This window comes from Epinephelus moara, chromosome 19, assembly GCF_006386435.1.
Source record: "Epinephelus moara isolate mb chromosome 19, YSFRI_EMoa_1.0, whole genome shotgun sequence".
NCBI lineage: Eukaryota > Metazoa > Chordata > Actinopteri > Perciformes > Serranidae > Epinephelus > Epinephelus moara.
The window spans coordinates 12062268-12089963 of NC_065524.1; the positions used below are offsets into that span (position 1 = coordinate 12062268).

The 27696-nt window shown below is 42.3% G+C and overlaps 1 protein-coding gene across 1 annotated transcript; it reads right to left on the reverse strand.

Moving 5' to 3' along the window:
- Positions 1-2462: 2462 nt before the first annotated feature.
- On the reverse strand, positions 2463-9137 carry cdc42ep3 (CDC42 effector protein (Rho GTPase binding) 3). Its single transcript, XM_050071891.1, has 2 exons — positions 8567-9137; positions 2463-4294 (listed from the first exon to the last, which is right to left on the reverse strand). The coding sequence occupies exon 2, from the start codon at positions 4059-4061 to the stop codon at positions 2982-2984; it is 1080 nt and encodes a 359-aa protein (XP_049927848.1). The 5' UTR covers positions 4062-4294; positions 8567-9137; the 3' UTR covers positions 2463-2981.
- Positions 9138-27696: the final 18559 nt, after the last annotated feature.

Below are 27696 nucleotides of genomic sequence, written 5' to 3' on the forward strand. Positions count from 1 at the left end.
GGGTGTAACATATGTCGAGTATTTGTGTTGGATTTCATAAAACACTGGTATTTCCTGGTGTTTTGGGTCCACAAGCTTTGGCATCTCTACAGAAATACTTCTTACATGTTACACAACATGCTACAGTGCTGTGGTCACAAGCTCTTTCGTAAACTAAAGGGAGTTTGCTTGGGGTCCATGCCTGTCAAAATGAAGGGTGTCATCAAGTCAATGATGTACCATTGCAGGTATAAGCATAGTAATTACCCTGACAGCCAAGGTTTTCATTACTTATACTCAGAGGCTGTATGTTTCAAGCTCAGCATATGCAAACTCTTTAGCACTAATGCTGGGATTTTCCAATGGCTGGAGGAGCATCTGCCATGACAGGGCTTTTCTTCATGTCTCCTCTAACATCTGGTTTCACGACGGCTTCAGATGCCACGGCTGGGCCAGTGGTGGTTGTTTACGGATATTCTGAGGCCTTTGAGGGATTCGAGGAGGTTCGCCACATTGGCTTGCTAAATGACAGAAGTGTAACTGAACCCAGATAATTATTTGCATATGAAATTAGCTTGCTAGGACAAGTATATACATATGTGTGAGGAGGGAGGTGGTGATGTTTTCTCCAAACAAGCATGACACGGTGGCACGTGGGTGCATGGGGGAAGCCTGCCATAAGCCGCCTTACAGTCTTGTTTTGACTTACCCTTCAAGTGTCTACACTGAAGGGCCCTATTGGGACAGAGGATCAGGGGGATGAGGCCACTGACGAGGGGTGGTTGAGTTCACGAAGCTGTTCTGCTCTTTCAGGCTGCTGCTTTAACACTGGTGGGTCAACATATCCTTATTGTAACTAGACAGAAGGAGAGACTCATCTATCGTTCAGCACTGAACAAAGTTTGCCTTCAGGTTGTAAGCACATGTTTTACAATCTCATCTTGCCATACATTCCGACTGGCAATAGCGTGGCTCCAAAGGCGAAGCCTTCCCTTCTCACTTGAAACAGCTGATTTATGTCTGGTCCTGGACACTTGTGCTCTGTGGCTGGAATGCAGGGAATTTCAAAGACCCCTCCTCTGCCTGTCCCGTCCACACGCAAACAAATGGAGCAGGCGCCTGGTTGGGCAGATGAAGGCCCACCGGTGCTCCCACTGCAGGGCAGGGATGCAGAATGTAAGGAATGTCAGAGGCGAGAAAATAAATCCATTCTGTCCTTATTTCTGTCAATCTGTAGCTCTTTCTTTCCCTGGTATCTTTCTTATTTGTCTTTTCTCTTTTGTGCTATATCTCTCTCTCTCTTGAGTTATCTTGTTTTATCTTTTTTCTTCTAATTCAAGCTGGGGTATGCAGTTGAATTTAGAGTCATTGGGCAAAAAAGCCATTAATAAACTTTGAGCATATTGTAATTTAAGTTGACTGTGAGAAAACTAGACTTCTGCGCCTCCTCTTGGCTCTGTTTTCAGGCTTTAGAAAATCTAGGCCATGACGGCAGGCAGATCACAGATCATTTCAGAGAGAGGGTGTTCATGTTGTCTATACATGCAGATGTGTGCGCACGTCCCTTCGGTGATAGCCTGATTCAATGGTGGAATACTGCAGAGAAAGTTGCTATTGCAGCATTGGCAACAACCGCCTACACTGTAAAGCAGCACAAAGAAGGAAGTTAAGTTATTAAAAAAACAGTCTAAAGAGAGTCTGACAGCCAAGCGTTTTCAGAGACGGAGAGAAAATGTTGATAATACTTTAGCTTTCTGCTAAGCAGAGTTAAAAGCTCACGACTGCGGCCTTAAGACCTTGTTTATAGCAAACGTTAGGTAACATTAGAGCCTCAAATCAGTGTGTCCTCCATCTCACTGAGAGGAGAGTGGGCAGCAGCTCTGGAGACGGACCCCCAGGTAGCGCCTGCAGCAACCCTGATCCACCCAGCACAAACTCGCTATCAGTTAACAGGTTAGATCCAGCACTGCCACAACCCATCAGCCTGCTGTCACACCCAGCACTAGGGAGTTTGCGCTGGCCGAATTTGAGTCACTACAGCCGCTGGCCAGATGTCTGTCTCCCAAGCTGATGCAGGCTCTCCTCCTGGGATAATAGTCCACAGCAGCAGGGTATGATGCAAAGTGAAGGTGGGGTAGCTAACATTAGCATGCTAATTCTTGTCTAATTTGCAGTCTGATAAACAGGAAAAGAGAGAGCAGGGCATGAAGGAGGTGAGTGAATGCACTGTGTGCAACCCTTCCATGAAACAAGATTAAATAAGTCAGTGTATGTGAAACATTGGGTTACTGTATGAAGCATGCACATTGGCCGTGGTTGTCTGGTGGGAGGGGCTTAGGACAGAGAGGGAAGAAAGGAAAGCTGCAGGAGGACGGTGCATTTTCATTGTTGTTTTTTTTTCTTCACGTTTCTGCCTACCCAAGCTTTAACTCTCATTTCTTGTTTATGCACACATAATCTGCAAAAATTAGCCGGAATAGGAGAAAATGAATTTATTTGTGTTACAGTTTTAAAAACACAAATATGCATAGTGTTCTGTCTGAAGTGTGGCAAATTATGAATTTTGTGGCAAACGAAATAATGCTTTGTTAAACACACACAACGCAATATGTTCAAGACTGTGTAAAAAAGCAAAAGACCTCAAAGTTATTGTGTACAAACGGTGGGAGTCAACATAAGAACACAAATCTATCATGTAGCATTTTTACAGTAATGTAAAATCAAAGGCACGATGGCTGTGTTTCAGCTGTAACTCAATAGTACATGCATCTTAAACATGCGGCTGGCATGGCAAACAAATCAAAAGAAGAAGAATTCAACACTCCATAGAAGCTAGAATAGTTAAATGTTTTGACAATAAAAACATAAGCAGCTCTGTCTATTGTAGCTCATTTTCATCTCAATGATATATCCAGACACCATTTTGATTGCTTACTTAGTCTTTGTCTCCTCATGGCTATAGTTTAATAATTCCCTTTCTCCTCTTGGGGCCTCAGCGCAGCTCAAGGCCTGCTCTTCACTGCGGGTTTATCCATTATGTTGAGCACATCGTCCAAGATGGACGGGCCCAGATCAAGTTCAAGGGAGAGGAATGACCCCGTGATCTGGGCGAGGGAATCATGCGACGTGCTCTTCTCCTTGGTAAACTCAAACTCAAAATCACAGATGCGGCCCTCCTCCACTCCACTGTCCCTGTCCACCCACTCTCCATTGCACTTTGAGAGCTCCTGCTTGAAGCCCAGGGTAACATCATTGTTAAAGTGTCCATAACCATTGCAGTTGCTGTTGCCGTTGAGACTCCTGCTGCCATTGCACATCTTGTTCTGGAAGTCCCCTTTACCGCTAAAGCTGTCAAAACTGTCGCTGCTCACGTTACTGTTCAGGCTTCCGTTAGCTTTGAAGGTGCTGTCGCTGTGACCGTTGATATAATAGGATGATGGCTTGTCAAATCTGGGTTCGCTCTTGTTTATTTTGTTAGCTTTGTCAACTGCATTTGAGGTGGACTTATCTTTGTTTTCCAGCAGGTCAAGGAGGACATCAGGCTTCGACTGGATATCTGTGGAGGGAGACGGGGGTTCGCTGCTGAAGACGTCCATGGAGCGCAACAGAGCATCCATCTGCAGGATCTCTACCTCGTCTGTGCTGTCAGGTTTCATAAGAGCTGTAGACCCCATGATGTCCTCCAATGGCTCCGGGGGCATGGGGAACACAGAGGAAGAGATCAGGGGAAGGGTAAGTGCCTGGCAGCCACCAATAGTTGGGAGGGAGATGGCATTCTTGAGCACCGGAGAAGGGGTCTCTGCAAAGGAAGCATCGCCAGTGCTGTTAGCTCTCAGAAACTCACTTTGGATGCCATACTGAGGGTGGACGTCTGCTTTTCCAGGTAGGAGTTCATACTTCCCTTGGAGGAAAGACATGTCTCCGAAGGCATCTCTCTCTCCGCCCTTGCCAATGTGGATGGTGTGGCGAAAGTCACCAAGCGGTGGACTGATCATGTCTGGGGACAAAATATCTCTGAGGCGACATTTCTTTCCCTTCTTACTATTGGTGGGTTTCAGGTATATGGGTGCTTTTGCAGGCATGGCTGTAACTGCGGGAGAGATCTCAGATATGCAGGATAGAAAAGTCGGAAATGCTCTACGAGTTCTGGACCCTGTAGTTCCCCCCGGGAGGAGCTCCAGTTACATTCTCAGTAACACACCGGTCAGACAGGACTCCAAAAATATTTTCTGCAATTGCGGCATCGATCAAGAAATGGGATTCCAAGCAGGACTGGTGATGTCTGCCGGTACAGAAAGGTCAAATGGCCGCTTTCCTGAAACCAGAGACAAATAGAGAATATGTCAGCATTTCTTTTTAAAACATGAGCTCAACACTGACACATTTCCTGAAGGTTCCCGTCCTGCCTTCCAGAAACAGAAATCTGGTCAGCAATACAAGTCCCACAAACAAAGTGCAAGAAAAAAAATCTTATCCTCATCTTGCATCTGGCAAGCTGAGAGGCCAGAGCAAAGGAGGATGAGGCTTTTTGCTGCTCTATTCACATTTCCACACATGAGCCTCCGTTGGCCTCCACAGCTCTGGATGTGCTAATGTGGAACAGCTGGACCGCAGATTGGGAGAGGAGAAGCAAAGCGGGACTTTAGGAGGATCAGAGAAGGGCAGCCTGTTTTAGGACCGAGCTACTGCTCAGACATGCACAGAGATAGACAGAGATGGACACGAGGGGGAGAGGAGGGGAGGGAAGGGGTTTAAGGGTTTTCAAGGGATTGTGTGAAAAAGATAGAGAGAGGGATTACAGAGCAAGTGGATCTTAAGAAAGAAGGTGATGCAGATTGTGAATTGATTTGGCTTTGATGGGCAGAGAGTTTAATAAGGGCTGAGATACCAGCTCGGTTGCACAATACATCAGGATGGGTAAACATTATTAAGGGGGTATTGGATTTGATAAAAGGTGCCTGATTGCATGCTGCCTTCTCAGACCTTTTTCATTACAAATCCAACCCCACGTTGGCAGCCGGCTTAGTGTGGCATCAACTCGGTAAAAAGAGGAGAGAATCAGTTTGACCGTTTGAAATGACATAGCAACCAAGGAGAAAGGGGAAAAACACTCCGTGGAGGAAGGGAGTTGACAGTGTGTGTGTGTATGTGATGGGGGGGTGGGAGAGAGCACCAGTGAGGAGAGAGCTTGCCCATTTATAGACATATTTACTTATGAGAGGTCTGTCAGCAGTGACCGTCTAACAGAGTGCACCGCCGCACAAAGTGCCTGAGCGGTCAAGTCCACCCCAAAAAAAAAAAACGTTTCACCGAGAAAACATCCACATTCCTGCTGCAACCGACTCCATAGAGACAAACTGCATCAGCCTTATCAGAGACACTTTAAGTAGGCTATGTTTATTCAGCAGGCACATTAGTGTGGAGCCAGAGAGACAGACACTTGCTGCGTATTTGAATCCAAATAGCAGGCTGGAAACCATTTCACTGACATCCACTTTCAACATGGATTCTTGTGTTTCCAACCTGTTTGATGAAGTGCAGAGTCTGCGTTACAGTGTGAGAGTCACCACTTCAACAAACTGTATAGGATGTGAAGTACAAGGTGAAATCTTCTCACTTCAGGGGATGCCATTACAACACAAATAAACCTGTCACCCAACAAGCACCATGGGGCTATATATAGCCATGACAAACACGGAGGGATGCAAAACATGTGTGAGTGTGTTGAATGGCAACACCGCTCTCTCCGAGGGTCCTTGTGTATTCGAGTGCTGGCGTGAGTGTGAGTGTTTGCGCGAGGTGCCTGACTGCGCTTGTGAGAGATAGCGGTTTTGAATGCACGCCATGTGTGCGAAGGAGACCGTGTTTGTTTGCTAACAGTGAGGGAGAAAAAGGGAAGGGGAAGGAGGGGGACGAAGAGGAGTGCTGCAGTGTTTGATGAAGGGAGGGAGGGGGGCACAGCAAAATCCCTCACTTATTTAGCTCAAGCTTTTCTCTCTTTTTTCTCTTCCATTCCTTTTCCTCCCACTTGTTTTTTCCTTTTTGTAGTCTCTCTCTCCTTTCGCTGCTGCTCCTCAGTCCTTTCTGACCTTGACAGCTGATGCTCACTGCAGTGGGAATATTGGGCTTGGATAGGAAGTGAAACAAATGCACCATCAAGCCAAAAGCTGTTTCCTGTGGGCTCAGAGTGCACATATCTATATCTGTATTAACTTTAGCACTGAAATTCCCAAGAATAGAAGCTGCACTGCTGGCTGAACACTCCCTATCAAACATACCAATTGATTATTGGTCAGCCTTGATGAAATTAAACATCTGCCCAGTCTGTGTGGACCCTTGCTCTTGAGAAAACTCACAGCCCATGCATTATCACAGATGATAATTTTGGCTGAAATCAATAGTATAGACAGAACTTATAGGAAATCCTCCAGCAGAATCCAACTCTTGCAACTCTCACAGGGGTACATCTGCTGTGCATCCTACCCAAGGTCAACACTTGTGGCCCGTGAGAAGTCAGCTGGTATGATGAAAGCCTGGAGGTCTGACCTTCACGTCAGCCATCCTGCTGATGGCCCAGTTTGGCATATGTGGCAAACATGACTGGAATTCCAGAGGCCAAGAGCAAAGTATGAGGAAAACAATATCCTCATGTTGGTCTTTTAGGAATCTGCTGCATATCCAGTGTGAGGGTTAATTTAATGAGAGCGTGGGTCAGTTAGTATTGATTTGAATGTATGTAGAAAATCCTGAGAGAGTCATAGCAATGTTAGTTGTTATGCTTGTTTTGGCCCAGGAGGATATTAATCAATTACAACAGCTCAGGCTATCCCAGGATAGACCCTTACAGTCTGCTGACCCAATGAATCCATTTGTGTCTCAGCAGGATGTTGATAGTTGAGCAGGTGTATTCTGGTATATTTCAAAGCCAAGGCCAGATTTGCACCCTCTTTTTGGAACTGGGCCAAAAAGAAGTGGCATGGCACGTGTTGGCTGGCTCGAGCCCGGCGCCGCCGCAGAATGCGGTCGAGGGTTTCATTTACACCTCTGGGGAAGTGAGGATCTGATGGCACCTTCCTTTTCAAAATTGCTTGCCTGAGCAGCTCATCCAGTCATAATGGGCGCTGCAAGATAAAGCCACTGTGTCATTGGGTCAGCAACAGCTATCTGTCTGGGCATGAAGTGATCTGGAGCCACTCCAGCCTCTTTAAAAATGGAGCTTTGCCTCATCAGCTCGTGCTTGGAGGGTTTGTCATTAGGGGTGGGTGGGGGGGTGGGGGGGGGCAGCAGAGGGAGTGAGGTGATGAAAGTTTGAGTGTAAGGGCAGATAAATGTGGGGTTGGTATCTGGTAATTAAACTAATGGCTCGTGATTTGTCTGGGTATTTCTGGACACCTAAGAGTCACGTGTGACATTACTGGGTCAGTGTATTCTTAGAGGCGGAGCAACTCTACTGTAGCCTAAATAAATGCTTCAGTTTGATGATGCTTTACAGCTCAACAAACTTGTCCAAAGCCAGTGATGATGGACGTGCAGAGAGAGAGGCTCAGGAGAGCAGCTGTTCAAAATATGACCTGTATATGACTTCCCCATTCTTTAAAATAGACACCGTGCCTTCTCTAAATATTCCTCCCGTGATGGGATTACTGTGCTGACATGTCACATCAGTGCTGCTGAAAAATAGCATGCTATCCTGCACTTGTGTAGTAGTTGTGGTCAGTGTAACATCATCAGCGTGTGGGAGACAAACTTCTGTTCCTCCCACTGTGTCTACAAAGAAACTTCATGGAAGTTTGATGTCTTCAAATACTCCTCTAACATCTAACCGTGGCCTTGACATCTGTCACGCCTTTGAATAGCAGAAAGACCCTCTCTTTGGGGCTGTTATAAAAAGCAAATGCACATACCACAGAGGGTAATGGTAGCCTTACAGAATAGACTGAGCTGTTTGTTACATAAAAAAACCTCAATTATAGGCAAAGGCCTTACTTTCGGGGGCCTGGTGGCGGTGCCGGGACTAGGGCGAATGGCAGGGTGGAGTATTTGTTCTGTCTTTCTTTCTCGCTCCCCTTGTGCCACCCGCGAGCATGGCTAGCACATGCCAGAGTTATCTTTGGCAGAGATGAGCAGGAAGCCGAATCAAAGCGTATGAAGCATGAAGGGAATGTCAACATATACTGGCAAAAAAGAAAAGTCCTTTCCTCCCAGTATAAAAAAAACTCCTCCAATTCTGTTTCCCTCGAGAGATAAGGGCAAAACCAGCTCTGCTTTTCAGAGGAACATGCCTTAAGCATGTAGCTGGACTAAAAATGTCTCTTGGAAGGCAGGCAGGATATCATGTTGCTTCTAACAGTTCAGCTTTTGTGTTACATATATGAGACTGTCTGCCGGACAAACGCTCCTGTACAAGCCTAACTTACCATGCATGCTTTTGCACGTTTTACTGTCACTCAGCAATATCCCAGACACTCACTAAAAACTATGACACATACATAGATACAGGTACACTGAAGCAACATCATCCCATCCACTAATTCAGATCACCGTACCAGCAGAGTGTGAAATGGAACATGCTCCGGCTCTCACTCACCTCAGATAATCCAGTGGGTGAGATCTTGATCCTTCCCAGGTATCGCTGGTGTTCTCCTGAATGCTACAGCCTCAGGTTGATGTGTGTGTCTGTATGTGTGTGTTCAGTGGCTGCTGTTCTGCTCCTGTGGCTTGTTGACACTGCCCTGCCTCCTGTCTCTGCCTCGGGGCTGCACTTCTGTCGACTGGGACGTCTGCCGGACAGCTGTTTTGGAATTGCTCTCCGGCTCCTATTCCCTTCTGAAGCAAGTCAAGTCTCCTCCTACACCTCCCCTCACTCCCCCCCTTCTTCCTCTCTCTCTCTTACTCTCTCCCTCTCTTTCTCTCTCTGTCTCTCAGCGTTCTCACTCTCTTCTCTCTCCCTAGCAGCACCTGTGCATGTCTGTCCTCTCTTCTACCCAGAGCTCAGATTTTTTTAAGCAGCTCTGTGGTGTTTGAGGATCCTCCTTGCTTCCTGTGCCTTGGTGGAGCTGCGGTGATGAGTGATCACAAGCTTCGGTCTCGCGGAGAAAGGCACATGCCTCGTGGGATGTCTGGCTGTCTCTCCTCTCTAAAACAGTCCCTCATGATATGCACACTGAGTATGTGTTCACTCTTTTCCTCCTCTGCTATTCTGCCTCATCCTGTCTGACTTTGCGACTGCCCACATCTGATAAGAGCTGTTCTGTAAATGCAGCCGGCAGACACTTGACTGGACTCTCCCTGTCTCTGTCCTTATCTATCCTGCACACCCTTAACCGTGCATTGTTTCCTCAAACTATTACTCTGCTTAGTCACTTCATATTCTGTCCAATTCTATTCATTTTGCGTATTTTTCAGAGCTGCAGCAGGCTGAGGTGACACTGTGCGAATGGACTAATTGCTGCAGAATACTGCAGCACTGCAGCACATGCAGGGACAGTTACAATGGACAGCACATGGGTAGTGCTGCAGCAAAAATAGACTTCTTCAGTGGGAATCTTGTTTCTCTAGAATGGTTTTAAATGTAAAGACAGAGCCGGTGTGTAAAGCTTTTAACCTAATGCCCTCAAGTCAAGGACATGGCAAACCTTGCCTGTGCACCCCATGTTTTTTGGTGCTATTCTTGTATAGGAAAAAAAAAATCCCATCACCTTGGTAACCGGTGCAGCTCAGAAGTGATGTCACACTTTGCTGTGTAGTTTCCCCCCCAAAGAAGCAGAGGTAAGCAGAGGATAGGTGTTCTGCTTGTACAGTGCATTACAAAAGGGCAAAGGAGATAAATGTGGGGGGAGGGGTGCTTGTATCTCAATCAATGTGTGTGTGTGTGTGTGTGTGTGTGTGTCTGCGGTTAAGAAATGGGGGTGAATGCATGTCCTCACAAGCCGTTGCAGTACTTTAACAATAATCCTGCCTTGTCCAGCATATGCAGCAGCACATCCCTCTGCAAACACCACAGATTCTCACCTCACCTTCCTGGTGAATCTGACCCGGGTAGCTCATTCCCCTTAATCCGCTCTGTCTGTACTGTTATATTACATGTGATGGATGCACCACTGTAATAACTACTCATATATAATGCTTTTCAAAGTCTTGTGCTGAAATGAATGTGTGTGTTTGTGGACGGCTTGTGTTGCTCAGACACCCTCTATTTAACTTACACAGGCGTTATTTAGCACCAGTTAAACAGTAGTTGTGAATGAAGCCCTTTTAGCATGGTGTTGTGGAGTCGCCTCGGGGGTGATGTCATCGGGGCGTTCATGTGGCCTGCACATGATCTGTAAGTAGAACACACAACACTGTCTTCTCATTTAGGAAGACCATCAAACCTTGGAAACTCCAGAGCGACTGCTTGAAAAGGAAACTTTATGTAAGTTCCCCCCAAAAAAGATGAACTGCTCAGTAGCAGAGAGACGGGAAATGCAGTCAGTGATATTGTTCTAATAAGGTGTAAAGGGAATAAGTTGTAGATTATCACTTTATAATGGTGAATAAATCATTTAATTTGCTTTTTACAAGGATGATGCACATTTCTCAATATATCTGCAAATGTGCCAGCTGGCTCATTTTCAACTGAAGTCCTTAAACAAGATTTCTAAAACCAAAACCCCTTTTTCACAGCAGACATTCTGGCTTGTCATAGTCGGAAAAGCACAGGTATCATTAATAACACTAATGAGGGCTGTGTTCCAGCCAAGTGTCCCAGTAAGTCATTACAGCAGTGAGCTACCATCCCCAGTGCTGGGAACCTGAAACTGAAGCAGCTAGATGGAAATCAGCTATGATTAATATGATTGGTAAGCACTTTGTGCTTTGGCTTGAAAAGTGCTCTACTTATAATGTTATCATTATTATTATTATTATTATTATTATTATTATTATTATTATTATTATTTGCACTTGTGATGTTTTATTGTTATACCAAAATATGCTCTACTCAAAAGGCCTATCAAAGAACCTTTCCATAAATACAAGCACTGGACAGTAAGGTGCAAAAATGACAACAGCAACAAAATTAGCGATAAAATAATAATAACATCTGCTGGTCAGTATATGGAGCCATGCAAAGTAATATCAAGTGACAAACCACAAACAAGCAAAACTGTAATAACCACATTTGCACACATGAGGTGTGCAGAGCAGTGTTAAACAAAAAGACACACAATACAATGTTAAGGACCATCATATTAATCTTCATGAAAAAAAAAATATATAGTTATAGTTGGAAAATTAGTGAATGGTTAGCTTGCTAGATCACTTAAATTATTAACCATGGAAAAATCTGGGGTGCCAAACTGTAAAAATATTTTTGTCTGGACTGAAATCCATTGATGCAGCTTTTCACCATTTACAGCTCCAGACTTAATGGACCATTGTAGTGGAAGGCTATTATAATTATTGTGTAATTATAACACACATATAGTGTAACAGCATACTTTGTTTTTCTATATTGTAAATGTGACTCTAATCAAGTCTGTATTACTTGCTAGTAAGTCATTAAAGGGATAGTACAGATTTTTTGATGTGGGGTTGTATGGGGTACTAATTAATAGTCTGTGTTACATACATGTCTGTCGGCACACCCTGAGTTTAGAGAGGTGGCAGGAGTATTGACACGGAAGCTAAACAATGTACTGGGTGAGAAGGGGTCAGCAACAAATGTATTTTAGCCATCTAAAACAATCAGTGACAGTTTAAGTTTATGCTATTTATAGAGTATTGTCACCAGTGTATCTTGCTGCAGACAGCTGAAGCCATTAACAACTTCAGTTCCCCACCTATTTTCCTGTCGAAGCCACCAGACTCCATTTAGAAAAACAGTAATTTTGGCTCTCTGAACATGAGAGTTGCTGGTCTACCACTGCCTCAATCAGTTAGTTAGTTAGTGTGATTGTGTGACTCAAGTAAGTCTGAACTAATCCTTTTAAACTCCAAAGTTACACATTAACACAAACAAACTAACTTATCAAGGCAGTGGTAGATCAGCAGCTCCTGTGTTCAGCAATGTTAAATCGCTGTTTTTCTTAATGGAGTCTGGCCTTAAAGATAACAATATAACGGCTTTGGTTCCCTGTTGGAAATCTCTGTCTGGCAGTAAGGTCAAGTCACAAAAATATTCTAAATATAGCGTGCACAAACTGTTATTGATTTCTTTGGTGGGACTTTTTTAGGTGGTTAAAATACATTATTTAGCTTAGTTGGACTCCAGCCTGCTCCTTCACACCCACTCTGTTATATTATTGGCCCCAACGTTTTGTTGTTGTTGTTTTTCTTTATTCAGTTTCCTTCCTGAGTCCAGTTGCACAGTGTTTTGGCCAGTTTTTTTCCCATCTGTTCTCAGATATTTTTCCACCAAACTTGAGACAGCAGCTTAAACTCACACTGTATGGTGTTTCTGTTGAACACAGCATGTTTGCCAGGAATATGCTTGTAACCTTATTTTTGTTTTTCCATCACAAGTTGTGTTTTGGGGTTGTGTTATTGGAGAAATTAGACTCATTTCTTATTCCAGTTGAAGAGTAATTTGCCTCGGTCTGCTTTGGCACGTGTCTTTGCCGTTTAAACAAGGACAGCTTTCTAAGCGAGGTTGCTGTACCGTCTGAGGTGTCCTGTCTAAACTGTTCCACTGAGGTTACTTTTCTCCAACTGACACACCATGTACTGATCTCAGGTCAGGTAAACAAGCCTACCCTTGTCCACCAAAGTAAATCAACTTAGAAAAAACAGGATTTAAAGAGGCATACTCAGCTCTTAACACATTCACCACTTTCTGTTGTAACTCATGAGGTATATAACAAGCGTCACAGTAAGTGAGGACGATGGCTTTCTTCTGTTTTGCAGATTTAGTTTTAATCTCAAGTTAACACCTCACTCAGCTGACACATCAGCTGACTCCACCCTTCCTCCTACAGCTTCTGCGATGAATGTGTTCACACCCATTATGGAGTAAGCTACATCATTATCACTTGCTGTCTGAAGGAGGCAGAGTGAGTGAGGTGAGGAATATGAACGGTAACACAAAACACTACTGTAGATTGTCTTTTAAAAAGATTGCTGCTTCTACTGCTGGCTTTTCAGTTTGAAAGTGGTGATAGTGTGCTGGATGTTTGCCCAGACTTTATTTGCTGGAATCCATTTATCATGTAGGAAAAAAAAATTGTGGCTGCATTAATAATTGCAGCTATGAAGAGAGATGCCGTTGTCAGGGCCAAGCGTGGACACAGAGTAATGTCATCTTGTGAATTCTCATTTTCATGATTAAATCTGAGGAGGTCAGTGTAACTGATTCCAAAGTGAAGAACTCTAAAATAATAAAGATATATGTAGTTATAACAACAGTGTTCTTCCCTGTGACTCTGGAGGGAGTTTGAATGGTATTTCTCACAATTTTTCACAGCTTTTAGCAACATCCGAATGAACAAAATGTTCAGCACACATATTCAGTGTACATTGTTGGAGACTTGACGCCACATGTTGACAGCTCCATTTACATTCTTATCAAGGGTTTTTCTCATGGTTGCACTAATTCACTGTAGGTCCTTGTGCACACATTCATTTTCATCCTGACAGAAAACATTTCACAATGTACTCAGCCCTACAGGCAGCACACAGGGAGGGACCCGATCCTGAGGGCACTGGCCAACGTTCTGAGTGCAGGAGATGTGCAGCCGAGCGGAGGGGAGGAGGGGATTGTGGGTAGTCTAAACACCGTCTTGCTCTGTGGCTGTATCCCAAAATGTTTTTTTGTGTGTGTGTGCGGGCGATACACCATACTGAATTACTGCAGACCACACACACCAGAGGTAGCACCTCAGCTTCTGTGCCTATTTTAGCAACTGAACAAACTTAGCATGAGGTGAAAGGTGGAGTTCAAGGGCAAGGACAGCAAGAGGTCATGGCTTAATATACTGTTATGTATTAGCAATGCAACTTACAATGCAGTTACTCTGCACAGTAAGCAATGTGACAATTTTTATTAATTGAAAGTGCCATGACTCTTTTGGTGTGCAACCTTTAAAAAAACAACAACAATATATTACATTAACCTCTAAGCAAAATGTAAACCTTTAAAAGAAACATTCACCCTGGAACACAACAATGGTAACAAAAAAGCTGCATTTTGCCAGTAAATGGCCAAATGTAGACGACTTGTTGTTACACTCAGATGCTGCAGATGTTTTTTCAGGAAGAACTTTTTTGTTGAAAATCAATCTGTGTAAGTTTTGGTTTCAGTTCCTTTGAAATCAGTGAGTAGGGACTTGTCTCTTGAAAACATTTTTCTAACTTAAAGCTGCATCAACATTTTTGTATTAACAATGAGTCATCTGACTATGTGTAATGTGAAAGGGCTCAGTCATTGTGACAAACAATCAGAGAATTATCATCGGACTTTGCAGTCCATCTCAATTTGTATAGTGTTTCTCAGCTCATTGTTTTGGTTCTACTTACACTTGAAAAGTAATTAACCACAATTCATATATAATGCACATAGTCACGAGCCAGCAATCTGTGACCAGTGTGCTAATGTGAGTAAAAAAGGAAGTAGTATAAAAAGTCCATGTAAGGAGGCAGGTTGGTGAATGGGTCAAAGAAACACAGGACTTTCTCACAAGGAACCTTTGTTTGGCACCGTGTTCAGGACCATGTGGAATCAAGTGCACAGTGAGTTATTTTAAGGTACAGCGTCATCGTATTTATTTTTCCCTTAACCCTAACATACATAAATTTACTCAACCTAACCTACGCAACTTAGCCTAGGTAACATTACGACTCCATTTGTGGGGTGCTAATTCGTTAGATATCATACAAACCGTTGTTTGACGATATGCTGTCCAAATGCAGCAGGCCAACAAGCTCTGATAAACCTCTATACATTAGTTGCCCAACACTATCAGATACGCCAAGAAAGCACCTAGCTTGTAAGTGGATCTTCCACAGGAGTTGATGGAGAACAAAGCAGAGCTAAAAACAGTGTAAATATTGGACTTAAATCCCTCAGGTAGACAGAAACATGACTCCAAATTGATGTTAATGTTGCTCTTTGTGCAATTGTTTGCTAACACATTTGTCATAACATGTTTAAAAGGTCAGTGTTGTCTTCACAGCTTGTTTCACTGTTAAGTAACCAAAACATCCATACCGCAAAACATTCGAACTGGAATAAATCACTACAAACAGGACGCAAATACTGATGGCCTCAAAGTACCAGAATGCAGTGCAGCTGCAGTCATGCTGCATTTGGAGTTAAGGGCACAGCTCTTTAATTTTGTTAATGGGGAAAACTTGCCAGTACTCACTCATAACTATTATCGCTTGCTATCATTACTGCTATGCCTCTCTACACCGATGTGACGTCCATGTATAAACCACAACTGATTGCAGCAAATTGAGGCATGTTCTAGTGGAAATGGAAAAGGACAAACTTTGTGGAAAAATGCACAAATAAATGTAGCTTAGTGTAACACTTCATCACAAAACAACTCCTGGAATGCATTAAACATCCCAGATTGATGATAGTGTAAGAGTATCCGAGGGGGATTTTCCTTAGCCTTGAAGAGACTAACTCTCTTCTACAATTAGACTATCTGGCCACATCCACGCTAGTGTGTCCATGTCTGGCTCACATCCTTGGAAAGCGAGCAAGTGATACATCACTTGGTAAGGAGTGAGTCTTCCCACTGGAATTCCAGTAGCTGTGCCACAGGCCACCCTCTTGCAATCAGCTTGTGGTCATCCATTTCCACCAGCTTACATCCTGCTCCATCCACAACCAAAAGTGCTATTATGTCCATGAGAATTGGCAGGCTGCCCTCGCCCATATCATGAGGGGTGAGCAGAGCAGGATACCAGCTAGAGTCAAACTAAGGCCAGCTGGAGGCTTGAACCTGAGCTGTGTTCACATCACTGGCTGGGGGGAGGATATTAGCGCCAATGCCGCTCATGGATGTCTCACGCTAGTGGAGATCTTTCGATAACTTAAAGGACACTATGTTCTCTCCATAAAGTGTCCTTGGCAGATAATTGATTTATTCTTCAGCAGGGCAGAGTCTGGTCCTCATTAGAAATGCTCTAAAAACATGCGCCACCATGTTGGAATTTGGAGAATGTGCACAGCAGTGGCTATATAATTATTTTTCATGTGAGGAGATAATGTGAATAAACTGATGTTTGGATGCAATTATATAGCAACAACCCAGACATTTAAGTTTTCTGCTGCAGTGCTTATGGGTCACATGGGAAAAATATTCAGCATTCCTTGTGAGATACAAGTGAGATACTGAATGAATAGCTGCTCAGTTCTATTTTTGAACCTGGAGTATATTACATGGTTGCTGCATGACAACTTTGGGAGGGGAATGACCTCTGAACTGAAACCACTGTCCGATTACCTCCAATCTGATCAAATGACTGCTTCCTGTTTTTCTCCATGCCTACTTGGATGTCCTCTGGGAGCCCATGTGTCGCTCCAGTTTGGTTTATGAAAGTCTTATCTGTTTAGTCAGTAAATAACATTCCAAGAAAAAAGAAAAACAGTTTATGTTTGTAGCTGACACTTTTAATTAAGTTGTGCCCTTTAAAAAAAAAAAAGAAATTGCACTTTGCTGCGACTGGAAAAATCAGGAGAATAGCCTCAAATCACTAGCAGAAAGTTATGCCTTTGATTTCATTTAACTGAGCTGATAATGCCAATAATAATAATGAGTATTTGTGATCACAGGGAATGTTTTGCAGCACTGTACATTTTCAGAATGAATGTGTGTTGGCTACTTTTCATCAGCTTTTGATGGAAGTATGTGTGGTTTTATTTCAAGCAACAGCAGTGTGCTTTGTAACATCTGGTGAGATTATCTCCAAAGGCTCAGTTCATTAGAAGTGAGGGAGATTTCCAGCTGCCGACTTAGAAACACTTTGATTAAGCTGATTACATTCATACTTCTTATAAAATTGCTTAATTGTGTAATTTGAAATAAGAAACGCATTCTTGAGGATTTCTCAGGCATTATTGCTTATTTTAGTGGCAGCCCTGTGTATGGCACGCATCAAACAGTGAAGCATATGTTTGGTTCCAAAACAACACTGAGCACGGAAAGACGGAGAGGCACGAGAAGATTTGAGCCAGGACTTTTAAAGATACCCAGACACCATCTGCTGTACTTTTTATCTCACCACTTTTAATTTGAGAGTTTCATTCTTTTTAACAATGATTGCAACTCAGCGTGAACTCCTTATTCTCCTAAATGGACCCAATTAATCTGTCTTTTGCTTTTGTTTTTCTTCCAGAAGATATTGGATAAAGCCTTGTGATAGTTGACAATGTAGAATGTTGTCATGTAGATTTTTGGGAAATGGTAAAATTTTTACTTCTTCACCAGAGACAGATAGACTCATGGATCCCTACTGCATGTTCCCACATTCACTTTAAAGGTGTAAATAATGAGATTAGCTTTGTTTTATTAATCAACATCTATGGAATCAGTAGCAGCTCTTTTTAAAAGCAGGAAAGCAGACTTCACCAGTGCTGGTTTAGTTTATATGCATTAGCTCAGCATAAATAATCTTTCTTAAATATAAATGCCTTAAGTTATACGTTTATTATTAGTTATGAAATGAAGAGCAGAAATTTTAAAGCTGGGAAAATTTAGGTTTTTTACCCTATAAAGTTGTTATGGTGATCATATTAGCAAACGACTGCCTAGTTTCACATATGTCCAGAGAGACAATAAGAGGGTTTTTGGCTCTGTGTCATGCTGAACCTCAGCCTCAGCCTCTCATAGCTTATTACATAATTTTACAACCTTTGAGCGGAGCTGCTACTGATCTCACCATTCATGAACGTCTTCAGGATGCACCTGAGATGCTAAAAGAAGCTGTGAAATGGACTGAAAAAGGGCAAAATTCAGAAAAATTCAAACTGTATGCATTTAAAGTATAGCAGGTAAATTAGTCTGTTGGCTGATGGCCTGGTTCCTGAAATAATAATAAGTTTTAAAGAACACTGTTAAATTGTTTTTCCCTAAAGCAAAGTTGCATTATGTAACTTCCCAACTACTATCTGCTGTGACTGTTAAGTAAAGCTGACACTGTTGTTTAAAAGCTGACAGTGGTGAGACAGTGGGGACCTGTCCAAACCTGCCGACAGGAGGGAAGTACACTACAGGTATTTTAACTTGACACCTTCTCAGTTGCTCTGTCTTGCTAAATGAAGTCCACTGACCCTGAATTCCTCTCAGTCTCTGTTCAGCTTCACAAAATGACCCTTCGCTCTATGTTACGTCAATAAATGCCACACACAGTATCACACTCTACATCTTTTCAACTCAAACATAGAAATTAGCTCAGAAGAGGTTGTGCGGAGGCCTGTAATAACGGCCTGTTCCTCAGAAACTCTAGTATGTGTCAGAGGCAGAGGGAGCTGCTGCGGGGGCTCGACAAATACCAGGGATACCTCAGGCTTTATTGTATTCAGAGCCAGCGAGCATGTACAGAAGTACTGAGACACTGAGCGTGTGCGGTGAAACTGAGCGTGTGCAAAAGGCAGAGGCACAGAGAGGCCACAAAAGAGCTGATCATGTGAAAGGAAGGGCATTCGATAGCCTGGACACAAACCGTGTGTGGCATCAACACAGAGACCATCAAAGAGGACGCTGATTGGAAGCCAACTGATAATTAACTGACAAATGCATCTTTCAAAGATCTTTCCAGTTAACAAATTAGTAGTTTCAGAACCATTCAACTGTGGTTATTATCTGATGTTGCCTGTAAGCATTCAATAATCTGGATTACAGGTTTACATGATGAAAGTCCTAGGAGGTACTGAGCCCTCAGATCCTAAAGAATACCTTTGTATAGGTGGGTAGCAATGAAATAAAATTTCTAATGTTGCTGTAATTTAGCAGCATTGTTGTCTATGCACTTTTTGTCAATCATTATTCTTCCTACTGTTTACCAAAGCAATTACGTTTAGGCTGCTATCAGTTACAAAGTAGGCTACATTGTAGTGAAAAACTGCCAACTATAATTTAATCTGTTCTTCTTTTTTTTTTTTTTTAATTCAAAACAATCTAGACTTTAATATCTGACAATTTCCCCTTTAGCCATGCTACCAATGGGCTCTATGGATGCGAATGTCTGTATGTTAACCTTTTATCTAATGCCATCATCGGGTCACATATTCAAAAAACAAATACCTCCGCAATTAATGCAATTCCCACAAGCTTAGCTGTAGCTACTTAATGCTAATTAGCAAATGTTTGCATGCTAACACGCTAAACTAAAATGGTCAACATCGGCCTATACCTGCTAAACAAACATAAGGCTATTAGCATTGTCATAGTGAGGCTGTTAGCATTCTGACGTTAGCATTTAGCTCAAAGCACAGCCTCACAGAGCCGCTAGCATGGCTGTAGAATCTGAATTAAAACATTTATCAATGTATCATCTAAACTTTGGCACTAATTCCCTTCTGCTTGACCTTCTCTTTGGCGTCAAGTTGTTCTTCTGTTTTCATAAGCTATTTTTTTCCTCTCCCACCTGTCAGCAACTCACAGGCTAAAACAATGGTAGTTTACTGTAAGGCAGAGATACTCAACGTGTTTTGCCTGGAGGTCAATTTGGCAAAATCGCAAAAGGCCAGGGGCCTTTGATGTTTGCTGTTTGCAAGAGGCAAATCCAGTCAGCGTCCCTACAAACCCAAACCCATACACCTGACAGTGTGTACAGGGACATTTCTAGGATTTATGAACATTCGAGACCTAGCCTGGATGTCTGTAGGGGGTCCTTCTATGGCACTTTCTTTTTCTTTTCTTTTTTTGGATAAACAAGCTCTGTTTTGCTTTCTAATTCACTGTGACACCTTATTTACAGTTAAGTACAAACAGTGTGAAACAATTAATTTTCCTCATTTTTAAAAAATGGTTGGTGAGCCACCTGGCACCCTATTTGGCCCATGGCCTTAAGTTGATTTTTACTGCTGAAGGCATTAACTCCGTAACCAAAACACAAGATGAAAGATACAGGAGTAAATGTTTCTGATCTATTACAGAGCTATTAAGATTGGATTGAAATTATGTCTTCAGCTCAAATGCAGCATATCTCTAAGGCGTCTGTAATATTTTTACTTCATCATGTGCAGTAATAATTTAGGAAGACTGAAGTTTAAAGGATGTAGTGTGTGAAATACGTTGGCACTTAAAAATTATCTCTTATGTTTCAAAGAGATTGTCAAGGATTAAATCATCTGTCTCCTGAGCAACACTGACACTGACTTGTTATCCATAGTTTACTGCAAAATAATGGATGATTATTGCAAGACCTCAATTCATCCAGGTTGGACAGAAACACTTATTCTTACATGATAACATCTGCTACTATTACTAAGCCATCATTCATCGTCAGCCATTTTTCAACCTACTCTATTTTTTTGTTGCACAATGGATCCTTTTAACCTCACCAGTCAGCAGGGTCATAGGAAGGAGTGCACAACTCTAAAATGGTGAGACTGATGTCCAAGATCAACCCATTTGCTTTCCTCTGTGGCATAATGGGCAGCCATATATTTTATCCATCACAATTTACTGCCCAGTAAACTATCCCAACCTCACTCACTGCCCATGGTCGCTGGGTCATACAGAGGCTGAGGACAGAGAGACATGCCAGCAGCACACCGTCTAGATATCCTGATTCCCCCACAGGGAAGATCAAACGGTGATCTACACCTCTCCCATGTGGTATGTATTTGACATGGGGTGGGGGGCATAAGCTCTGCGCTGGTCCCCTCCATTGTCCCAGACTCGGGGCTAAATCATGTGGGCAGACACATTCGACCTGCCCCATCTGGGCCTGCTTATCTCTTACTCTCTGGAGCCAAGGCTAGCCGTCAATCAGAGCCGTCAGCCGCTGACACAGACAGAAGTGTCTGAGCCGAGATGTGAAGACAAGAGTGGGGTGCATTATGGGGGATGGATGGCGAGGGGATTTCTTTACATCTAAGCTGAAATGTGTCGGCTTTGACAGTGTGGGCAATTTAGGTCACTCAACCATAAAAAGTATGTCATGTATGTAATTCACAGAATGGAAATACAGTAGGCCAGATTGGCGTGTTTCCAGGCCACTAAAGTACAGTTAGTGTGAGTGTGGGAGAGAAAGAGGGACATAGAGGGAGTAAGGCTATTTGAGTGGGAGATACAGCAGCAGTTGTGTTCAGCGGACGCATTCTTCTACAGTGAGTGTCTGTGTGTTTGTGCTTCACCAGGTGCCTGGAATGCTTCTGGACAAACAGGCAATATTTCACTCATATGGTCCTTTGTGTTGCTGAATACTACACATTTAAGTCAGCAAAGAAAGCTGGAGAGTAACAAATGTTAACTTAAGGCCTCCCTAAAACAATACCGCTCTCTGTACGGCCGAAGAATTCCCCAACAGCCCGTTATTACATTGTTGTGAATTTATATTTCCCAGCGGTGCAGTTTGCCGACACATTCAAATACCAAACAAAAGGAATGTTTCACATTTCTCTCAGATTACGCTGCCCTGCCTGGAGGTAGCTGAACATTCATTAGTCATTGAATTAAACTCAATGAGCTCCACATAATTGTGTGATCAGCAACAGTAACGCCCCAGGAATGTCGGTGTTATCGTTAAAAGTGCATTTCATTTCACTCTGATGACTGATGCTGTGATTAACAACTCCACTGGGTGTGTTTATCCTTTTTCCCGTACTGCTCACATTTTTTTTGAAATCCAGAAATAGCATCATGCATTTAACTCATTGCATATGTTATTTATTCCTTTTACATTTAAACATTTCCTTCCAACAGTGCAGTTTACGACAAGGGAAAAAATAGATAAATATTCTTGTGTCACTAGTATTATATTACAGCAAACCGCCCAAAAATAAGATGTGCATGCTTCAAAACAGACAGTATGTGGACTGAATAAGTCAAATACGTTTACCAAAAAGTTATTTATGTCATAATAAATTATAGCATAAGAATAGTGGGAACAGAGGAGAAGAATAAAATATATATTTAATTTTTTTGGTGGAGTATGATCAGGTGGAACTTAGTGGAGAGGGCGAAGTGAATCCAGCTATTTTCCCTCTCACACTCAATTTCCCGTCTACATTTCATCTTCCTCTATGTTTCCTCTGCATTTCTAAATATTTTAGAACTCTGAAGGACAGCTGTATGGGAAAAAGAGTGAGAAAGATGGAGAGAAAGAGGGAGAGAAAATGAAAAAGAGTAGGAGAGGAGGACAGAAATAGTTGAGGGTGTGTAGGCCGGGCTCCGACCACTGGCATGCATGAGGAAGCAGCCTCCATTCCACAGGCCAGTGGATGGTTTAGAGGCACTACAGAGCGCACAGCTCAGCAGCCCACATGCAAGTCCGCTGGCCTTCCCCACCCTCGGCTATTCTGGGCCTCTCTGCCACTGTGGTGGCTTTCACTCAGCAACCACACAAATAAAGCCTGAGAGAGAAAAACATGAGAAATTGAAGCTTCAGGCGAGGAGGGGAGGAGATGCATTGTTGACTGTTGGTCCTGTTTTTTATTATCTCTTGCCATCATATGGTTTGTGAGTGGATTTATGGGGCTGCGGCATTACCAAAACAAAGACATCCCGCTGCAGTTTACAATGCATTGGCCATAGCATCACTAGCACTCATGTTTAAAGGATAAATCTGGCTTATTATAGCTTCGGTCTCATTCTTGAAGCTTTTGCTATCAGCGATAACATTATACTCACCAAAGTGTTGAGATTATGAGATGAGGGTGACACTGCTACAACAAAGTCCAGTGGGGCATTAAACAAGCAGTCAGATGAACAGACAGGTTGAAATCAAATCAATAACCAAAGTGTCTAACCCACTTCATTTAGCTGCCTGGTTTCGAAATGTTCTTCTGGGTCAAAGTCCGGTATATATTGGACCCATTCATTAATCTACAATCTTTTCCAAACCATAGCCAACCGTAACCTAACTGCTGACCCCTTCTGCGTCAAGATACACTGCAAAAATCTGCCTTTGACAACACTGTAGTAACACTGGAGGCTTCGGCCCAAGTGGCAAAATATGACTAGTGGAGATGAGATCTTGTTGCACTTAGAGATACATTCTAAAGTGAACATAAGTAGCCTATGGTAGGTCAAAGTCTGTTTAAAACTTGTATGATCACCTTATACTCATGTTGTTTCCACTCTTGGATTTCTTTTTCACCACATTCCTATTAACTTGATGAACAACATTATTATTATAACTTAAAGGAACCTTTGCCAATAAAACCCACATTGTAATAATCCAGAATGATCCTTTAAGGAAGCATCAGTTATGTAAGATTTGTATTTAAATTCCGCTGCAATAAAAATATTGAACATTCACGCCAATAACTGGTATGCTGGTATGTGGTGTGGTCACTTTTTCATCAACAAAAAGTAAATCAGATATTATTTTTAATAAGGTATCATAAGTGGATTAAGAGTGACCATGGATGTATCATGAGAACTGGGCATGTTCCAAGATGACACTCAAGGGGCAACCTCTCGGGCCAATGTGCAAGTGTCAAAAGTGCAAGTGTCTCTTTAGCAGTGGGCATCACGTGACAGAGAAACTACACAGCTCACATCTCTACAAATACGCAACACAGTGACAAATATTCCAAGCCAGCTCTGAATGAAGCCCTTTATGCTGGTTGTGGAATTGTTGTGGGGAGAGCTTTTCCAGTCCTGCCTCTGACTAATATCGCTTACGGCAAAGCTAAAAGTGAATTGCACCTAAAATCTCTGAGTCTCTCTCTCCATCTGCCTCCACTTTCTCATTTTCACTAGATTTTGGTTCCCTCTTGACCAGGTCATTTGATGATGAAACAATACTTTTTTATAGAAACATCTGGTGTGCAACATGAATTTTCCCAGCCTATGATTCCAATGAAAAGAATCAACAGAGGAATGGGAGACACAGCAGCCAAATAAAGGAGGTCAGACTGCATTTTGTGTGTCAAACTTCCAATAATTTGTTGGTTGCGGTTGGGCTTTTGTAACTCTTTGTGGCCTTAGCACCGCCTTTCCTCTCATCTCATTTATATCCTTTGTCACTAGGCATCACACAATGGCTGGACATCAGTGTGTGCTGTTTTTATATTGCCAATCCCGAACCAGAATGTAATCCTCTACAAAACACCCTCATGTGTTCTTTTAACTTTTTATTTCCTCAGTTCCCTGTAAGGCCTCACTGGCCTCAGACAATACAAGCCTGTGCTGGATGCTGTTCATTGTGTCATGCCTAATAAACCATCTTCTCAGCCTCCCACTGAACTGTCTGTAACTTGGTGACACAGCCCCTCTGCAGCTTGCCTCATGATAATAACTTCATATTTGTCTGCTCTGAAGAGGCTAATCAGCCCCGCTCACAGCCAATTCAACAATAAATCACCATCAGAACAACAGTACTGCGTATTCCGTCAGGATGGAGAAGATATTTTACACCTGACTGATGATAGACAGCGGTAATAGCGATCAATTCTGTGACATCTTATGGCACGGAAAGGGATGGCCATACATACTCTTTGTGGTATTTCTCTCTTTACTTGTGAATTCACTTTTATTTGCCCTGCACGTACCGTTCCTCCTTTGAGAAATCATTAAACATTGATCAAAAGAATATGAAGAAAGAGCCATAAAGTTCAGTTGCTCTTTGAAGCCGATGGATGTTCTACAACGGCGTCTCCTGAGGCTACAGAGTCAGACGCTGAATTACTTACTGTCTCGCTGTGTTTTATTTTATACATCCTGGTCACAAGGTGTAACAGCAACAGTTTCTGAGAGCACCTAGACAAAGACTTCTATCAGCCACACATGGCTCTATGGACGCCACTGTTGGTGTGTCGGTCCACCATTTTGTTTCAGACTGAAATATCTCAACAAATATTACATAGATTGCTGTGAAACTTTGCACAGATATTCATAGCTCACAGACAATGAATCCTGATGCCTTTAGTAATCCTCTGACTTTTTCCTCTAGCACTATTATAATGTTCTGATTTAAAAAACACTGAAAAAATTCAACACTTCCAAAAATAAGGACATTCCTGCCTTGGCTGTATTTTGTGTGCTTATTAGCTAATGTAACATACTAAATTAAGATGGTAAACAAGAGGGACATTATGCCTGCTAAACATCAGCGTCATTCGGAGCATGTTAGTATGGTGTCATTAGCATTTAGTTGAAAGCACCACTGTGCATAACATAGACTGTATAAAAGATGGATGACGCGTCTTCACTTACCCCCACTGTACAAAATCAAAGCCAAAATATACCAGTAACAGCCACTGCTGTCTTGCATTGGTGACCTCATTAGGAGCCGGAGTCTGCATAGTAGCGATCTCTGTGGTGTTGAGTCCCTGCCCAAACACCTGTCCAACCGGTCCACACAGCTGTCAATTATGACAATTAAAACTATTTTTAAAATTTCAAATAACGATTTAAAAAACTGATCAGAAAAACAAACACTTGAACATACAGTGCCATGATGAAAAACAAATACCTAAAATTACAGAAACCATCAATGAGAAAAATTTGACATGTAGCTTAATTTATTATTAGTTTGGCCCATCCACTAACATGGGGGCAGGCATTATAACTATACTGCAGCCAGCCACCAGGAGGCGATCTAGATGTTTTGGCTTCATTTTTGGTAAGTCGTCACATAGTCCATTTTTGCTTACAGTCTAGGTCATGTCATTTGGACATGAGGGCAGTCCCCTGACACTATTCTATAAAAAACACAACTACAGAATAGAACATATTCATAATGGGGTGTGATGTCATGATTGACAGCTGAATTTGATAATCAGTGTGCTTTCAATTGAGTCAGACCATGGCACTGAGTCAGGCAGGGGTTTAGCCGCACCTTGGTACCATGGCTCTACCCCTGATCACTACTGTGTAGACTCTGGCTCCAAATGACATCACCTGCGCAAGATGACAGTGCCTGTATCTGCAATATTTTGGCTTCATTTCTGTACAGTGGGAGAAAGTGGAGACATGTCCTCTATCTTTATGCACTATTGTTTCAGCCTCATAGAGCATGGCTGTAGACACCTATTTGTTTTATTAACACCTGAGACAGTTTTATTTAAAATGTTAAAACTCTAAGTTTCCATCCTTGAATTTGTGGTAATATATTTTAAGTTTTTATGTCAGTTAAATATACAAGTAACACTTTTACTTGTTTCGAAATAGATAGGCTGAGCACTGATGTTTTGGACACACGTGAAGTCTTGTTTGGCATTTGGTAATGTCTAATTATCATGATCTGGTCTACCTGAGGAGAGCAGACATAATGTAACTATCCAGATAGACGTGACTCAGACTTTCCTCACCTTCACATACACAGATGCAGGTAATGTGTCTGGAGTACAGACTGTGTTTCAGAGCAGATTATCTTGATCTCGGGCTTATTCCACCCCAAACCACTTAGAGCTGTTGTGTCTCAGTCAGCGCAGGCCAGTGAAAAGCTCACACAGCACAGAACTCACTGGAGATGACAAAGAGCAACATCTCTGTTTGTCTTGTGTCCTGATTCCTTTTAGAGGCCTCACCTGTGCTCCTTACTATCACTTCATCCTTCAGGAGGATCTCAATACTAATTCTTTGGGCACCACCTGCTGGTCTAAATCTGCTTTGCAAGTGTGGCTTTTTCCTCATACCCTCAACCAGTGACTTATATTAATGCTGAGAAATTTAATGAAAGAGCTCATTAAGGTCACATTTATTCACTTTAATTAGGATTATCATTTCAGGGAAATTTACACTGCCAGCATTTAATTTGTCAAACTAAATATTTTGGGTAATGTTTCTACACCTCTTAGAAGAGATAAGTGTAATAAGCTTGTGTGTTTACTCGGTAAAGGGAGAGGACAGAGAGAGCTGATCAAAGTTCAAGGCCTGGAATGTGTTGTTATGTGTTATTTTTGAATGTTTTATCAGTGAACCATGTGCTCTTGCCCGCTATTCCCATTTTTTGAAGAGGAAGAAGAAGAAAAAACAACTTTCATTTTTATTGTGAGACACAGGTATCTCTCAAGAAAATCCTCCACATTTGTTGTGTAAGTGATGTGTATCTGCTAATGGGAGGAATGCACAATGTCTGATGGCATGACTGATTGTGTCCCGGAGTCACTGCAGAGGAGGACAGAAAGGAAGGAAGAAATCATTAGACCACAAAGTCAAAAGTCACAGAGAGGTCTCTGATGCAATCTGCCTGCCTTAGATTTTCCCAGCATTCATCAGATGTTGAGGAGCAATGACACTGTGTCATAACCTTAGTCACTCTTTTAGTCACTTTTGGTTGCAGTTTACATGAACCTTAGTATTAATTTTACAAAAATGTCCATCACTTTCACAGAAATAACAGGCCCTCTACCACCTGCCTAAATGTTCAGTGTAGCATTGTGAGGCAGTCTGTACACCACAAACTTGTGCACCATCTTTATCACTTTTATTTGTTATATATATATATATATACAGTGGTGTGAAAAAGTGTTTGCCCCCTTCCTGATTTCTTACTTTTTTGCATGTTTTCCACACTTAAATGTTTCAGATCATCAAACAAATTTAAACATTAGTCAAAGATAACACAAGTAAACACAAAATGCAGTTTTTAAATGAAGGGTTTTATTAA

What these genes read in the sequence shown, in the direction of transcription:
- cdc42ep3 (XM_050071891.1), bottom strand. Translation starts at nt 4,061, where the DNA reads ATGCCTGCAAAAGCACCCATATACCTGAAACCCACCAATAGTAAGAAG.